This window comes from Stegostoma tigrinum, chromosome 8 (assembly GCF_030684315.1).
Source record: "Stegostoma tigrinum isolate sSteTig4 chromosome 8, sSteTig4.hap1, whole genome shotgun sequence".
NCBI lineage: Eukaryota > Metazoa > Chordata > Chondrichthyes > Orectolobiformes > Stegostomatidae > Stegostoma > Stegostoma tigrinum.
In genome coordinates, this window is record NC_081361.1 from 77452048 (window position 1) to 77471407 (window position 19360).

The 19360-nt window shown below is 39.6% G+C and overlaps 1 protein-coding gene across 18 annotated transcripts in view; it reads right to left on the minus strand.

The window, feature by feature from the left end:
- The window catches only part of ptprfa (protein tyrosine phosphatase receptor type Fa), a 491915-nt gene that overhangs the window by 204875 nt on the left and 267680 nt on the right, over window positions 1–19360 (minus strand). For all 18 annotated transcript variants that reach the window (XM_059648016.1, XM_059648015.1, XM_059648014.1 and 15 more), the window contains one exon: window positions 14006–14116. In XM_059648016.1, the coding sequence (XP_059503999.1) occupies window positions 14006–14116 (111 nt within the window). The remainder of the gene's footprint in view (window positions 1–14005; window positions 14117–19360) is intronic.

The following is a 19360-nucleotide window of genomic DNA, read 5'->3' on the forward strand; positions in this document are numbered from 1 at the left end:
TTGTCAATGGGTCAAAATTGTGAAACTTGGACTTTCAAAATATATGATAATTTTTCTAGATTGCTTACTTTAAAAAAAATGTTTGAAATAAATTTGTTTCAGCTTGACTGAAAACAGAAAGAATAATATGTTACATGTATTTGCCAGGGCTAATCAGTGATTAGAATTCCACTGTGGGACAGTATTGACTGTACTTGGAACTTGCATCCAAATTCTGCTATTGTACAATTTTGTTTATGTGGTGTGTTTTGTTTTACTCTACTTCACTTCCCAGCCCTTCACATATATGCAGCACAAAATATTTAAAAAAGGACTATGAAATTAAAGTATAATAAAAAAAGTTTCATCAGTTTTTTCAGCACATTGGCTCTGTACTTTGACAAACACTACAGGATACAAACACTACACTGTTAATGTCAAGTAAATTGTGATAAAACACATGAATTTGGAATATCGTCTATTTCCAAACAACGTCACCATAGTTGTTTCAGTTTATATGTTGCAATAAAAAAAAATAAAAATTGAAAGAGCGAACGAGAATTAGGCTACAGATCAGCAAAAATAAGGTGAGAAAGAGGAAAAAAGTATTTTTTTTCTGCCTGGAAATAAGGAAAATATTCTGCCTGGACGTCAGTGGTGAGTGGGGTTCCACAGGGCTCTGTCCTTGGGCCTCTACTGTTTGTAATTTTTATTAATGACTTGGATGAGGGGATTGAAGGATGGGTCAGCAAGTTTGCAGATGACACAAAGGTCGGAGGTGTCGTTGACAGTATAGAGGGCTGTTGTAGGCTGCAGCGGGACATTGACACGATGCAGAGATGGACTGAGAGGTGGCAGATAGAGTTCAACCTGGATAAATGTGAGGTGATGCATTCTGGAAGGTCGAATTTCTAAGCTGAGTACAGGATTAAGGATAGGATTCTTGGCAGTGTGGAGGAACAGAGGGATCTTGGTGTGCAGATACATAGATCCCTTAAAATGGCCACCCAAGTGGACAGGGTTGTTAAGAAAGCATATGGTGTTTTGGCTTTCATTAACAGGGGGATTGAGTTTAAGAGTCATGAGATCTTGTTGCAGCTCTACAAAACTTTGGTTAGACCGCACTTGGAATACTGCGTCCAGTTCTGGTCGCCCTATTATAGGAAAGATGGGGATGCTTTGGAGAGGGTTCAGAGGAGGTTTACCAGGATGCTGCCTGGACTGGAGGGCTTATCTTATGAAGAGAGGTTGACTGAGCTCGGTCTCTTTTCATTGGAGAAAAGGAGGAGGAGAGGGGACCTAATTGAGGTATACAAGATAATGAGAGGCATAGATAGAGTTCATAGCCAGAGACTATTTCCCAGGGCAGAAATGGCTAGCACGAGGGGTCATAGTTTTAAGCTAGTTGGAGGAAAGTATAGAAGGGATGTCAGAGGCGGGTTCTTTATACAGAGAGTTGAGAGAGCATGGAATGCGTTGCCAGCAGCAGTTGTGGAAGCAAGGTCATTGGGGTCATTTAAGAGACTGCTGGACATGCATATGGTCACAGAAATTTGAGGGTGCATACATGAGGATCAATGGTCGGCACAACATTGTGGGCTGAAGGGCCTGTTCTGTGCTGTACTGTTCTATGTTCTATGTTCTATTTGGGCATATCTCACTACATTTAAGGCTTTGTAGTTTTAAAAGAAACAGAATGAGCTATAACTAAATTTGATTAGCATCACTGGTTCCAACACTATAGGTTTAGGAGCAATATACAAAAAACACCTTTCTTTAGAATCAAGTTATTTTGTCTTTTCCCCTAACTGATGTAGGCCATTTGTCTAAACAGAGAGCATCCACCCTCTTCTGAAGGTTGGCATGGAAATAGAAGCATGATTACTCCCTATTCATTTTAATGGAATGTTGAATACCAATGGGTAATCCTTCTGCTAATGTTTTCAAGTCTTGAAGATGAATAGCATGCCTCACGTAGAACGTACTTCACCACGTACTAAGTATTTTGGAAGTTTTGAATTATGCTTTGAAATAAATTATCTCTTCTTTCGACCGATTAAATTCACCAGTTTGGTTTTGTCATGAGTTCAAATAGCATAATTGCATCAGCACATACTGGCTTATGAAACTATTCAGCATTAATTTCTAAGTTTACTGAGATCTCCTTTACACAACCAAAACCAATATTGAAAAGTTGTTAGGATAATGGAAGCAGATTTAACCTTATACATACTTGGACGTCTGCATTCAGGACAACGATCTTACGAGTGCAAAACAGTACACGGAGGTAATCTGGACAATCTGGCAAAGGGGGTTATACCTTTGGCCTTTACTTTTTCAGTGGCAAGCTTATGTTTGTAATTATGCAGATGACTAGAAAGATTTTTTTCAGAGATAGTAGGAACTGCAGATGCTGGAGAATCTGAGATAACAAGGTGGAGAGCTGGTTGAACACAGCGGACCGAGCAGCATCAGAGGAGCAGGAAAGCTGATGTTTCGGGCCCCGACCTTTCTTCAGAAATCATTTCTGAAGATGAGCCGAGGCCCGAAAGGTCAGCTTTCCTGCTCCTCTGATGCTGCTTGGCCTGCTGTGTTCATCTAGCTCTACACCATGTTATCTCATAAAGATTTTTTTGTTGTGATGGAAAATACGATCAATTCTTGAAATTATTAGGGAGACTAACACTAAGATAAAGGTGATGTAAATACTGAATTACATACACATATTACATAGTAACTAGGTAATGCCATGAAACAACAATCAGTGTAATTTGTAGTATCGTAACAATAATATGTCATAAGTAAATTGAGTGATTTGTTGTGGTAAAATAAATGTTGTAAATAATGGTGATGTTTTTATTTTAATTAGCTCAATGAACATAAGCATGGATAGCATAGATTGCTCATGTAGCATATATTGCTAACTTCCCTTGAGAAGGTGGTGATAAACTGTGTTCTTCAAGCACCGCAGTCTGTGTGGTGCAGTCACACCCACAATGCTATTCACTAAGAAAATCAAGGATTTCGACCAAGCAATAATGACAAATGGGCATATATATTCAAATGCATTACTTGGAGATAGCAGTTGCAGATTGGTGGGAGCTGCCAAAGAGCAAGTTGTATCTAGTAGATTGCACGTACTATAGCATGGCGTGCCAGTGTTCAGGTAGCAGAGGAATTCCTATCAAGCAGGTTGTTGTAGGAAGAAGGGGAGACATCTCAAGCACGAATTTCTTTGGAAATTCCAAATTTGTTGAGAATTACAGTAAACTGAACTGTGATGACCATTTTGCCTAGTTAATTTAAATTTAGGAAGCAATTAAAATAATTATTTTATTTATTCATGATATGAGGACGTTGCTGACTAGCCAGCATTTATTGCCTATTCTTAATTGCCCAGAGAATAGTTTAAAACAGTCAACGACATTGCTGCGGATTTTGAATCACATGCAGACCAGAACAAGTAAGGATGGCAGATATCCTTCCATAATGGACATTAGTGAGCCATTTAGGTTTTTCCTGACAATCAACAACTGATTCATGACCAATATTACACTCTTAAATGATTAGTTAGTAATTTCATGAATTAATTGTCCTCAGAAAATTTCAGCTTCTACGTTCATCACATGTGCCTGTCTCAATCTTTAATTTGCCTTGTTTGTGCATTTGTGGTAATTTCTTGGCCTTTGATTGCTTGCATAGTCTGATAACATCGTTTCAGCTCCACCTGGGAATGTCCAATTCAGAATGCTACAATTAGTTGCAGTATTACTACATTGTGATAGCAGTAAATTCTTACCAGCGATCACTGGAGTGATCGGTGAGACTTATTTTGAAGTCAACAAGGGTTGTTACGTCATTGTGACCACAAGTGCTGGGCCACCATGATAGAGATTTGTGTGCGCTGCTCAAGCAAATTGTTAGAGTTGCTACTGCTTTTTGAAGGGTTCCTTATCACTGCTACAGCATGGGTGAATAGATTCAAGCATGGCTGTCCAAGTTCTGAAAGTTATTTTTTTGATTCATTGTACTAGCTCCAGTCAAAACATTTCAAGCATCTTCTGAAACCTCAAACCCCCCAGTCCTGGCAACATCCTGGTAAATCTTTTCTGAACTGTCTCCAATTTGAGAATATTCTTTCTATAGCAGGGCAACCAGAACTGTACACTACTCCAAAAGTAGCCTCACCAATGTCCTGTCAAACCTCGACATGATGTCCCTACTCCTTCACTCAATGGTCTGAGCAATGAAGGCATGTGTGCTAAACATCTTTTTAACTACCCTGTTTACTTGTTTAAATGAACTAAGTACCTGAACCCCTAGGTCTCTCTGTGAGACATTGCTACCCAGGGCCCTATATTAACTATGTAAGTGCTGCTCTTGTTCATTTTAACAAAATGAATTACTTCCCATTTATCCAAATTAATCTTCATTTACCAATGCTCAGCCCATTGGCCCAACTGATCAAGATCCTTTTGCAATTGTAGATAACACTTGAGGGGAAGAAACTTCCAGATCTTCAGAAAATATCTATGGCTTGCTTTTGGAGCGAATACCTAATTTGAAATAATATTGTTTTTCCTCCATCATAGATTGTGTTCATCTAAGCATCCATTCTGGGTATCCCAATACACAGCCCTCTTCCTGCTCTTGATTTCCTATTACATGACAAACTGAGGCCTAAGCACCTTCTGAAGAATGCAGCTGTTTCCTGTACAATAATGTGTTAGAGGCAGTAATGCATTCCTGTTGTCAGTAATTAAGAAAATAGTCATTTAGTGGTCATTTGAAAGCTGTAAATGACATTATGTGACAGTCTGAATCTGGTGGATTGACAAGATAATAAACAATGCGACCAATTTATGATTAATAGCTGAATATACAAGATCTTGAGAGTTGGAGTGAGTATTAGTGGACCTATCATTAGGCAAATCTCTACTAAATATCTGATCTCAACTAGTTTATAATTTATGAAAACATTAATCATTAACAACACTAACTGGTAGTAAACTTTTCTTTTCTTGTCATGTAATCTGCAAACTGTCCAAAAGACGAATGTTGGTCACAGACAAGGGAGCATTAAAATGTGAAACCCAGAGTATACATTCATTTGCGGAAAAAAACTGTTAAGTCAGTTTCATCCTCCTCACATTAGACTAAAATTCCAAGTAAACTTCAAATTATGAACTCTATACACTTGAGAAAATTCAACACTCTGCTACATAAATCTTAACATGCACCAAGCCCCATTCCACTACTGACCACGTGCTCATAATTTATATTGGCTCCTGGTTAACCAAAGTCCTGATATTAATATTCTCATCCTTGTTTTCAGATTTCTCCATGATCTTGATCGCCCCTATTCTGTAATGTCCTCCAAACACACTTCTCCCACTCTCACCACAACCAACATCACCCCCTCCACATTTCAAGACATCAGCATTCTTCTAATTCTGAACTCTTGGGCATTCCTAACTACAAATCACTCCATCAGTGATGAACAATTGCTTAGGCCTAGGATTGGGAATATTTTTACTACTTAGAGGTAGATAGTGGTGTGATGCTAATGTTTGATGTATTAATATTTGACTAATAATTCTGGGGACATGCAACTGCAGGAGTTAAAATTTACCCCATACATTTAGAAGACAAAGCTAATTCAGTAATGGTGACTATGACAACTATAAAGATTGTTGTAAAAACCCATCTGACTCACTAAGGTCCTTTAGTGAACAAAATCTGCCACCCTTACCTGGTCTAGCCTACTTGCAGCTATGGACTCACAGTAATGAGACTGGCACCTTACTGTCCTCTGACATAACATCACATGCCACTCAGTTCAAGGGCAGTTAGGGATGGGCAACAATGCTGGAATGGCCACCAGCAGCCATAGTGTATGAAAGAATAAAAAACACCTCTCTGCCTTGCTTTCCTTTTTCATGAGTTTAATCTAGGCAAACGTGAGGTAATTCATTTTGGAAGGTCAAGTACAAGAGGAAATTATACAGTGAATGGCAGAACCCTTAGGAGTATTGATACGCAGAGCGATCTGGGTATACAGGTCCACAAATCACTGAGGTGGCAGCACAGGTAGAAGGTAGTTAAATAAAGGCCTATGGCTTGCCTTCATTGGAAGGGTCATTAAGTATGAGGAAAGGCAAGTTACACTGCAGCTTTATAGAACCTTAGTTGGGCCACACTTGGAATATTGCGTACAGTTCTGGTCACTACCCTACCAAAAGGATGTGAATGCTCTGGAGAGGATACAGAAAAGGTTTACCAGCATGTTGCCTGGTGTGGGGGATTTTAGCTATGAAGAAAAGTTGGATAGGCTGGGCTTGTTTTCACTGAAACACAGGAAGTTGGGGGGGGGGGGGGGGTGGTGACCTGATAGAGCTTTATAAGATTGTGAATAGCACAGCTAGAGTGGAAAGTAGAAGGCTTTTTCCAAGGGTGGATATTACTAGGAGACATAGCTTCAAGGTACCAGGCTAGGGGAGGTTTTTTAAAGAGATGTGCAAGGCATGTTTTGGAATGTGCTGCCAGGGGAGTGGTGGAAGCAGACACAATTGTAGCATTCGACAAACACCTGAACAAATACGTGAATAATTCATCAGTAAGAAGGGAATAATGGGGTATGGATCCTGCAAGTGAAGACAGTTTAGTATGAAAGGGCAGAATATGTTGGTGTGGGCTTGGAGAGCTGAAGGGCCTGCCACCGTGCCCGACTGTTCTTTGTTCTTTAAGACATGTTAAATTATGCCCTTTGTCTGAGGTTTTGATCAAACTGACTTGACATCCCCCATGTTGTTCTTACAAACTATCTTTAATTGTTTCACTGCAGAATGATATAAATACAAAGTGTTGGTCACAGATTTAATGCCATTGTTTTCAATTAATATCCTGTAATGTAGCCATCCTGAAATAAAGAAGATTTTCATTTAAATGTTGCTCTTGGTTAACTTTGAACTTAAGTTTGAATTATGCTTAAAAAAGAAGGCTTAATTGTACAGAGGCTGAAAGCAGAGAAAACCTCATGATTGTTGTTTGACAAATACATTAACCAGTTCACTGATTGTCACTGCAATTAATTACCCTCATATACTGCTATATTATACAGATTTTGTAAAAATGACAGATCAACATTTAACAATCTACACTTTAAAAGAGGAATTTTGGGCTTTTACTGTAAGTAGGTCAGCTGTGCTATCCAATTAGCAACTTCTTTTTTCGTTAGGATGGAGAAATGGAGAGAGCTGGTAGGAAATTAATAGTTGAAGGACTGGTAGAGGTTACAGATTTCAGACAGGCCAAAATCCTAATAAGATTTATGCATGAAGATCAGAATTTTAAATCGGAGCTTCTCAGGGACTAGGTGAGATAGCATGAACGGCAGATGCTGGAGTCAGAGGCAACACAGTGTGGAGCTGGAGGAGCACAGCAGGCCAGGCAGCATCAAGAGGAGCAGGAAAGTTGATGTTTCGGGTCAGAACCCTTCTTCAGAAACAGGGAGGGGGAAGGGAGCTCAGAAATAAACAGAGAGAGAGAATGGGTGGTGCTGGGGAAGGTAAGTTGAATGGTGATAGATGAATGCAAGTAGGGAATGGTGGAGATTGATCAGTGCGATGTGTGGGGCTGACAGGCGAGAGAGAAGATGGACAAGTTATCAGGAGGCAGGGATGAGAAGGAGGGTTGAACATGGGATAAGACCGGGCATGGGGAGATTTCAAAACTGGTGAATTCTATGTTTAGGCCATTGGGCTGTAGGCTCTTAAGGTGGGATATGAGGTGTTACTCCTCCAGTTTGTGTGGGGTGTCACTGTGGCACTAGAGGAGGCCCAGGATGGACATGTCAGCCAGGGAGTGGGAGGGTGAGTTAAAATGGTTGGTGACCGGAAGGAGTTCTCGTTTGTCATGTATGGAGTGCAGGTGCTCTACGAAAGGGTCTCTGAGTTGACTCTTGGTCTCACCATAAGGACAGACATGGTTGGTGAGTTAGTGGGATTTAGTGGGCAGTCAGGAAGGAGGTGGACAGGAGGCTGGCCAGGACAGCACTGCAGCAGACAAATCTCAAGTTACCAAGGGCTTCAGCAACAGGGGTTAAAAATGGGAGTGAAGCAATGTCACAGAGTTGCGGGTTGGGAACTTCTATAATGGAGACAATTCGACAAGAGGGTACAGACAGTGTGGCTCAATTCAAGACAGTGACCAAAGATAAACAAGCAGTAAGACTGAAAGGGATAGCTTTCACAAACAAAAATAGAAATTGCTGGAGAAACTCCAGCATCTGTGGACAGGTAGAAGAGTCAATGTTGTGGATCCTGTGTCCTTTCTTCACAACTGATTGTAGCTCAGAAAAGGCTGTACATATGTTGAAAACAGGGGAAGGGCGAGACGGAATGGCTTTCTTATCACAGATGCTGCCGGATCTGCTGAGTTTCTCCAGCAATTTTTGGTTTTGTTTCAGATTTCTAGCATTCGCAGGTCTTTCTTTTTGGGACTGCTTTCACCTTCCCTATTTTTAACAGTAGGAAATTATAGCTGTCTAAAACCAGACGACAAACACGCAGTCTGACAAGGGGAGCAGAAAGGTCATGAAAGGTGCAGAGATGTTGAACTGTGCGTCGCCATTGTCAGCAAACACTTGGAGATAAAACTTGGGTAGGGCTTACACAGAGATCCTACAGTATGCTTAGCTCTGCCTTTAATCAGTTGTTTCTGCATATGAGCTGCAGTACCTTGATATTTATACTGTTCATCAAGATGGATCAGATTTGTCAGGTGTAAATAGAGGATATCAGTCCTTTTAAGTTCATGATATCTGGAGTGATAGAACAGGTAGATAATCTTATTATGGACAATGGCTCTGAAAACAGACATCAGAAAGATATGTCATCCAAGGCACTCTCTTGATGAAGCAGAGCCATGGTCAGTGACCTCGGAAAAGATTCAACGTTACCTAATATCATCCTTTGGTTAGTAATGAGCCCTAATTGTAAAAATGCTGTTGTCTATAAAGATGGCACTGAACACCTTGCAACAGACTCTAATTGCTACTGCGATGAAAGATTTGACTCTGATTAGGATGCCAGGTAATGGCTATGCTAGCTCAAATCCCGAAGGAAAGTTCAAATCTGCGAACAGGCAGCTGAAATCTAGAGGTAAAATGTTCAAAAAAGCAACATAGAATGCCAGAACGTTACTCAAAGTTAGAAGCCAAGAAGATTAAAAATTCAAGTAACAGACACGAACATTGATGTTCTCAGTAAGAGCGAGACCAGAAAAGGAAATGGAAGATAACAGAGGAAGACGATACAATGGTTTATTCAGAACATGAGGAGCACAGGTATAGGGCTAAATATTAATTTGATTTGGCTAAGTCTAAATTGTGTTGAGATTTTTTGGAGGGGTTTCCCTAGTGAAGTTTTTCACCAGCTCTTACCAAACTTGCTATGTTATTCACCTACCTCACACCTATGGCACCCTTCGTGTTCATTTCTGGCCCTATCTTACCATATGCTGTTACCAGAACAACTCACTATTCAGTGGATGTTCCTCACATTGCTTGCACTTGCAACATTTTCAAAAGTTTGCTGTGCACCCTGACAAGCAATGTCAGTCTGGACCTACCTTCACTGCTCCTGATGTTTACCCCCAGGCATGGCAGACAGGATGAAATCAGTGCACAACTTTGCAGGCGGGGATCTACAGTTCATGTTGAATGCAGAACTTCCTCATCCCCCAGGACCAGCAGTGGAGGTCACAACACCAGACCAGGCCAGCCTGGTCTGAAGATGCCACCCACATCAGTGCAGCCTCAGTTGTCTGGTGGAATGCTTCTGAGTGTTGGAAGATAGTCATTAACTGACTCAACTCTGCCAGCAAATACGCGACCATCTTCTCTTCAATGCCTCACACTCACTCTAGCTCAATCTCTGCTTCTGTGCCCACCTCCCACCAAGGCTCACGCTGTACCACTCTCTCTGGTGCATGCAAAATCTTCCCTCTCATTATCACCCACTCAACACCCAACAGCACTAACCTTACATTGTCCTCTGTGCTGGCTGATAATTCTGTTCAAAAACTTGCCTACCTGTACCAAAATTAACAACTGTGTCACCTTTCATCTCTCTCAATATCTGCCTTTCTCTCATTTCAGAAAGAAAGCGGCCAATCATAGAAGGAAAAGACTCATGACAGGAAATGGACTCACTGGCACTCTTTATGTGGGGAGCACTCTGATTTTGACCCTAGTGGCTAACTGGTCCTTTCCAAGCCTCTAGACTGGTATTGAAAGTTGTTCTTGGTTTACTGTGTCAGGACCCTCTGAGCAAAACCAAAAGAACTACGCGTGCTGGAAATAAGACACAAAAGCAGAAATTGCTGGAAAAACTCAGCAGGTCTGGCAGCATCTGTACAGAAAAATCAGAGTTAACATTTTGGCTCTAGTGGCCCTTCTTCAGAAGGTTCGTCCTGAGATGCTTGTGTCCTGTGTTCAACACGGAGGTCCTTTGCAGCAAGCAGCGAGTTGAGTTTACCAGGCATCTATTCTAATTTCCATGTTGAGTTTTCTTGCTACATCTTAGCGATAAACATGCCAGGCTACTGTCAAAACTGCAAAAGACATGCAAGTTACTCCTAACGTCTAAACTGGCCTTGATAGACCCCTCATCTGATTCTGCCACAAATCTTGCCATAGTCCACATCAGACTCCAATACATTTCTGTCCATAACGTTGTTGTTTTGATGGAACAGTAGATTGCTAACTCAATGACTGGAGGCTAGCCAGAAGCCAATTACATCTTTGTTTCATCCTTTCGAAAAGAATGTGAGCTAGGTTTCTGTCCCAATGCAAAATCATTTTAATAAAGACATATGAAGAAGTTTTATTCTAACAACAAAGAAATTCTGAAGTATATCTAGTCAGGATAAGCAAAAATGATCATATAACCCCCACTGTGTGAGAGGAGCTGTTCTGCCCATCAGTCCACAACAACTGTCCGAACAGTAAACCACCCAGACCCACACCTCCACTCTATCCCTATAACTCTGCATTTCCCATGGCTAATCCAAGTTGCCTGCACAATATGGGCAATTTAGCAAAGCAAATGCACCTGATCTGCACATCTTTAGACCGTGGGAGGAAACCAGAGCACCCAGAGGAAACCCATGCAGACACAGGGGGAATGAGCAAACACGACACAGACACCAGAGGGTGGAACTGAATCCAGGACCTGGCACAGTAAAGCAGCAGAGCTAACCACCATGCCACCCATCATGGGGACTGAATGCAATAGCAGAACAAGAGAATGGTTTTTAGTCATAGGACAATTTGACTTAGGTACAAGAAATTCAATGTTGATTAAATTTTCTTCAACTAGCTATTTTGTAATGGCAAACATACTTTTTCATCAACATCAAAGAACACTGTATTGATACAAGAGCTCAACAAATGTCCACCACTAAATCAACTGGATTATGTACTGTGAACCACAGTTTGAATATTGTATATCCAAGCACTGATACTGAACCTAGTCACAACGTAGATATGACATTTTTAACAATAAATCTCAGGCTAATGTACTCCGAAGCCCATCACTGTATACTTCGCATACTTCCAAGTGCTGTGTCATTTCCAAATTTTTAAACAGTGTTCTGTATACCTCGGGTCACAGGACCTGAAACATTAAATTTGAATTCTCAAGATTTCCTGGCACGATTGAAATGTACTTGTCCAGGTATTCTAGAACCCTTGTTTATTTTCTCAATGAACAGAATTAACACAGATTAGCTGATCATTTATCTTTTTTTCAATGAATCTTGCTGTATACAAAAAGACTGCTAATTTTCCTTATGTTAGACCGTGATGATACATCCAAAAGTCCTATTCTTTGGCTGTGAAAGCATAACTCTTGTCACTGTTTGGAAAAACAAATTCACCTCAAGTTCTTCTAAGGGCAAAGTAGTCTAGTTAGGAATGGAGGGAGGAGAAGTGAGAAGCTCTGTTTACTTCTTTGAAAGCAAAGTACAGCAAATGCTGGAAAACGCAGCAGGTCAGGCGACATCTGTGTGGAGAGAAAGAGCATTAACATTTCAATACGACTCTACTTCAGAACGGGAGGGGCTAGAAAATTATGATCCCACTGCTTTCAGCAGAGGAGAACAGATGATGATGGTGGCCAAAGCAAAAGATAAAGAGAGAATTAGTCATGGTAAAGGAGAACTTTAGATGCAGATCGGGTGTTAATGGTAGGTGTAAAACATTTGCTGCTTTGGAACTTTATAGATTTTGGGACTCACCATGGAGTTCAACAATTTCAAACTATGAATACTGTCCTCCATTTTGATGTCCTCTCTGTCACTCCTAATCAGGTGTCCTGTTTCCATGGCTTTGCTCTCAGCATAGCTGACCTATTTTCTACCATTCATGTCCACCATTAACATCTATTCTGCATTTACATTATTTCTCCAGTAACAACAGCACTCACTTTATCTTTTGCTCTGGTGACCTTCGCCATCTGTTCCATTTGCTCCTCCTTTCTCTTTCTTAGCAGTGTGTAAAAAAACCATTAATTTCCTTCCCTATTTAGTTCCAGAGAAGAATTGTATTGAATTTGGCCATTAACTCTCTTTTTGTCTCTTAAGATTCTGCCAGACTTACTGAGTTTCCCCAGCACTCTGTTTACTCCTTCTTTCTGCTGCACCTCTACGAGCAGATACAGTAGGGTTCCTTATGTACCTCATGAAGAAAGAAATTAGATTCGATTCCCTACAGTGTGGAAACAGGCCCTTTGGTGCAACAAGTCCACACTGCCCCTTGAAGCATCCCGCCCAGGCTCATCCCCCTATAACCCACACACCCCTGAACACTACAGGCAATTTAGCATGGCTGATCCACCTAGCCTGCACATCTTTAGACTGTGGGAGGAAACCAGAGCACCCAGAGGAAACCCACTCAGACACGGGGAGAACGTGCAAACTCCACACAGACAGTCACCCAAGGATGGAATCGAACCTGGGTCCCTGGCGCTGTGAGGCTGCAGTGCTAACCACTGAACCACCATGCTGTCCTAAATGTAATGCAACGCTAAAATCCCCTTCACAGAATAGAGCAAATACTGCAACTAAGGTCAGTAAATCATGTTATCATCTTTAAAACATCAAACAACTATGATATGCACACATTTTGTTATGGTTTCCTCAGATGAGAGCTCTGGCACCTACAATCTCTACTACCCTAGTGTAAAGAATAACTGATGAACACTGAAACTTGTTTGAGTTGGACAGGACAAATTCATACTAGATTTTGCCCACCACTGCATCATTTTTAAAGCAATGAGCAGTCTGAAATCACTGCTTCAATTTCCTTACTGTTGTTAAATCCCACATTCTTGAAGTTCAGGCATCTGATTGTTTTCCAAGAATGCAATGACATAAGATGGAGCATATGATAAAGCCTTTATGATGACATACTTAAAATGAAATTTACAAGTTTCTAACCAAAAAATGAATAAATTCATTGAATTAAAAATGCTCAGTTAGCATAGCCCACTTAGAAAAAGTGAAATAACAACACAATTGAATCTCTAGCAAAAGAACTAAACACTGATTTTAAAAGGGAAACGTCTTTACATGGAATTTACCCATCATTTACATTATTGAAAAAACATAAGTCTGGTATCTGCAAATGATCATTCAGATTTTCTTGAGAAAAAGAAACCTCAGAAAAGTAACAATAAACAAAAGCTGAAATGTTGAACTTTGTTTTAAATACTTGAAACAATATTGTAATCGCTTAGAAGAGAGACAGCAACCAATTTTGCAGATGCTTGATGGAGATGTTCTTGATATCCTGTGTATTTGCATATATAGAAAAGGTGAGTCAATTGTCATCATAAAAGTAATTTAATCATTATGAAAAAGGATTAATTTAATTAAATAATAGTTCATAAAGTTTATCTTACAACCTGGACATTTTTAGCAGCACACTGAAATATGGAACAAGTTGAAGAAGTGCACTTCCTACCTCTGACGTATAAGTTAGCAGGAGCAGAGTAACGTGTTCCAGCACTGTTAGTTGATACACATTCATATTTGCCCTGGTCAGATTCTTCACTATTTTCAATTTGCAAGGCTCCTGTACAAAAACACAAACAACTCTGGTTATTTCTGGCGCAACGACAAGTTTAAGATGCAGCAAATGTGAGAAACGCATGTGGTGGGAAAGGATGTGGTTATCTTCAAAAGCAAAAAGTAAATACTGCCCCTTTATCTCCAAAGTGTACCGGAATGAAATGAAAACACAAATATTTCATCAATAACTTATTGCACCCTTTGACTACTATCTTCTGTTTAATCAAAACTGTTCTTCATCCTACAATGATTTTACTACAGTTTGAGCATGTTTAAATATCAATTTAAAAAGACCACATTCTGTTAAAGTAATCATTACCTGATCTGAGCTTGAAATACTATGCTACCTTCTATATTAACACACAACTAAGCTTCACAATTCCGTACTATGTTGGTTCTTACCCAATTTAATAAACATGAAAACTTTTGTTAGCACAACATTCTCAGTGTTTCACTCCTTATTCTACACTTAAATAGTGTATGCAATGACTAGTACTTCAAATCTTACGTACTGAATCATCAGGAAATTTGTGCAGTTCCATAAAATATGAAAACAGTACTTTAGTTATTATACTGCTAATGAGGAAGTCTGCATGGTAATGCTTATTCTACATCCAGCAATTGAGAAATTCAGAGTCAATGGTCTGCATTTAATTTATAACTGAATTTTAGGAGCTAGCAATGCTATTTTAAGAAAGTTTCAACTAAAGAAACTTTACACTGCTGTGTACTAGAGAAAACTGTATACTTTTCTGCCTCCCATCATGCTTCACATAATGTACAACAGAAGATTGTGAACATTCCGCTTTATTGAAGAATGTAAAATTTTCACAGCGAAAATTTACTATGGAAACCATTTAAATTAGATTCAGGTGGCAACAGATTTGCTCTACAGAAAACGGGATGATTTAATCTACACACTGCAGGTATAAACAAACTGAAGTACAAAATGCAGGCTTGTTTTACTGAATAGAATGCCTGGTTTCTTCTGAAATTTTAAGATAATGTAGCCCCAGAGCATAATAATAATATACATACTGACTGTAGACATTGCAATTTGACTAGGACATCAGTCCTCAGGGATTGATCAACCATTGAATCCACAGAAAGATTTTCATTATAGTTGGTTATATTTCAGATCAACATTATAAACCTATGACCAATTATTCTACCCCTGGTGAAAACAATCAATATCTTAGTTTTATTATATTTACAGAGACGAGGTATAGACATTTTATTAGCCCATATAGGTTTTACGGAATATTACCAACTGGCCATACAGGGACAACTCTGAGGATTTGCAAAGGACAGGATTTATGCCACAAATGAGGAGAGGCTGATCATTCATCAGTTGTGAGAGAGCTACCTCACTAGTAGTTGCAATCTATCCATTTTAAGATCTCTCTACTGAAATTAAAAATTAATAACTTGCGGGGTATGAACAGATTGATATTGCATTACCCATTCAACTATAATAATTCTAAAGCTTGAAAATATCAAGATATCCTTATCAAAAAGCTAATGTTTTAGTTTAGGATTAGGTTAACTTTGAAATGCTCATGGCACACCTCAACTGCAGCATCCTTTCTCAGACTGTACTTAAAAGACCTGAAAATCAAATCTTGGTTTGTGCTGTCCTGCAGAGAAATTGTCATTTTAGCCGAGTCATGTTTCCTACTTTGAAATGTGAAATAAACTGAAACCAATTTGTTCCATTTGTTTTGTTAGTAAAGATATTAATATTAAACCATGGCATATAGCTCTTTGTTTAAATCCCACATTGGATTTAGACTGATGGCAAGGTCATTATGAAAAGTAAATGGGAAAATAATGACAAACTACCCATTCAAGTCCACAGATGACTGCACAAACTCGAAAATCTCAGCTTTTATGTGCTAACCACTGTTTTTTACAGATGGGAGACAAGTATGTTGTTGGAATTCAGCCCTAATGATTTAATTTATACACAGAAACAGTCAGAAAATTAGATGGTTATATTGATGCATTACTCCTATGGAGTAATGCATTTAAGGTCAATTACTGAAGTGAGTGTACACTTCACAAAATGCATAAATGTGGGACTATGAGGCAGGAATTTACCAAGTTTGAATCATAATTAAATACAATATATTGAAAATTCAACTGGTTACATCACAGAAATATACATATTGAGACTATAATGATGTAACAAAAAGGAAACTGCAACTATCGGAGGTCTAATAATATATTGCAACTACAAGATAATCCTAGAAGAAACTGCTGGTAAATCCATCTAACCATTTGTTTTTGTAATTCTGGGCTTTTTATGGCTCTTTGGGTGCAAATGAGATGTTCTAGCAAGTATTTTAGAACTAAAACATTGTTTTATTTCATTACAAGAATGAAAAACATGATTCTGTAAGTCCAAAATGGCAGAGCTAGTGACCAATAGAATGCTGACAAAAGAGACAAAGCTAAGGACTGAAATTTAGCAGGCCAGAGCCAGGTTCAGAAGGAGCGAAGAGATAATACTGAAAATAAAGTTCCAAATTGGAGGAAGCTAATTTTGATGGTATTAGACAAGAACTTTCACAGGTTGATTGAGGGCAGCTATTCACAGGCAAAGGGATAGCTGGAAAGTGGGGGGGCCTTCAAAAATGAGATAATGAGAGTCCAAAGACAGTATATTCCTCTTAGTGTGAAGAGCAAGACTGGTAGATAAGGGGAATGCTCGATGACTAGAGAAATTGAGGGTCTGGTCAAGAAAAAAACCCTTGAAGAGCACAAGGGCAGTAGGAGTATACTCGAGGGAAACTGGGGTGCAAAAAGGGAACAAGCGTTAGCTTTGGCAGAGAGGAGGAGGAGCATCAAAACAGATCCTACAAGTACATTAAAGATAAAAGAGTAACTATGGAGAGAATAGGGCTCCTTAAAGATCAACAAGGCCGCTTATGTGTGGAACAACAGGAGATGGGTGAGATACTAAACAAGAATTTCATGTCAGTGTTTACTGTGAAGAAGGATATGAAGCTAGAGAACTGTGAGAAATAAATTGTGATGTTTTAAAAAGTGTCAATTATACAGACGATGTAGTGCTGGGCATCTTAAAAAGCATGAAGGTGGGTAAATTCCTGGGACTTGATCAGGTGTACCCCAGAACATTGTGGGATTGTTGCGCTCCTTGTTGAGATATTTGTATTATCGATAGCCATGGGTGAGGTGCCAGAAGTCTGGAGGTTGGCTAACATGGTGCCATTATTTAAGGAAAGGCCAGGGTACAACAGATCATTGAACATGACATCTATGGCAGGTAAGATGTACGAAGGGATTATGAGGGATAGTACTGACATATATTTGAAAAGGCCAGAAATGATTAGGGATACTCAACATGGCTTTGTGCATGGGAAATCACGTCTCACTATCTTGAAAAGAGGATTGATGAAGGCAGAGTAGTGGACATTGCCCTTGTGGACTTCAGCAAAGCATTCAAAAGGATTCTGCATGGTAGACTGGTTAGGAAGGTTACATGACAAGAAATACAGAACAGCAAGCCATTTGGATACAAAACTGGCTTGAAGGTTGGAGACAAAGGGTGGTGTTGGAGAGTTGCTTTTCGGACTGGAGGCCTGTGACCAGCGGTGTGTCATACGGATCGATTCTGGGTCCACTGCTTTTTGTCAGTTATATAACTGATTTGGATGTGAATATAGAAGATATGGTTAGTAAGTTTGCAGATGACACCAACATTTGTGGTATAGTGGTCAGCAAAGGTTATTTCAGAGTACAACGGGACCTAGATCAGAAGGGCAAATGGGCCAAGAGGTGGCAGGTGCAGTTTAATTTAGAAAAATGAGAGGTGTTGCATTTTGTTAAGCCAAATCAGGGCAGGACACTTAATGGTAAAGGAAGTGTTGGCAAACAAGACACCTTGGGGTGCAGGTTCATAGTTCATTTAAAGTGGAGTCATAGGCAGACAGAAGGCGTTTGGTAAGCTTGCTTTTATTGGTCAGTGCATTGTGTATAGGAGTTGAGAGGTCATATTGTGGTAGTACAGGATTTCGGTTAGGCCACTTTTGGAATAGAGTGTTCACTTCTGGCTATAGGAAACTTGAAAGGGTTCAAAAAAGATTTACAAGATTTTGCCAAGGTTAGAGGGTTTGAGGTATAGGAAGAGGTTAAATGGGTTGGGCTATTTTCCCTGGAATGTCAGAGCTTAAGGAGTGGCCTTATAGAGGTTTATACGTTCTTGAGTGGCATGGGTACAGGGAAGTGCCAAGGATAGGGGAGTCCAAAACTAGAGGGCATTGGTTTAAGGTGAGAAGAGAAGTATTTAAAAGGGATTTAAGGGGCAACATTTTCACACAGACGATGGTGCGGGTGGAGGATGGAATGAGCTGCCACAGGAAGTAGTGCAATCTGATACAATTACAACATTTGAAAGGCATCTGGATGGGTACATGAATAGAAAGGGTTTCGAGGGAGTCATCTCCATGACTCTATATTAAATTTGAATATATTTAAGATAAGTTACATTTCTAAGCCTAAACACAGATAAAAGTATGTACTTACTGCAACAACTGAAAGATTTTGACAGAAGCTGCAGTATTCAGAAGATAGTGTACTTTATAAAGAGCACTTCAGATCAAATTTGGGATCGACCACAATGCCTTAACAAATAAATAATTATTTTGCTGCTGAGCCATTCAGTGTAACACAACATTAGTGTAAAATTTTTTGGAGTGTCAAGCACACTTGGAAAAGTTTAAATCACTGCTGAACACCTTCTAACATACATTATGTCTTGCTTCCTTGGACATACATAAAACGTAAATTTATGAGCATAGGCAATGCTGATAAGATCAAAATGAGTCGTCCCATTTAAGCAATCATCAAGGGATACGAAGTGCTGGGTATGGCAGTATTTTCCACCATTAATACCTGTCAACAGAATCAAGCATTCTCAAACTAAAATGTGGAAGCAGTTTAATGCATCACCAAATTGCTCCAGTGATAGGTTTGCCTTTTCCAAATTAGCTATTTGCATCCAAGGTCTGCCAGTTTTGTGCCAGAAAAGAAACTTTTGAGCTGTGAATGAAGCAAACTTGAATTGGGTAAAAAATGTTCTACTCATTTCATTTAGGATCTTGTTTGGCAGTAGTGAAAGGAGACTTTCTTCCTTTAATTCTGACTTGGGCTAAAAATAGCATCCTAAAAGTGAGACAATTGGATACAGTTAACAAAAACATTCATCCAAAACCCTTTTTATTGC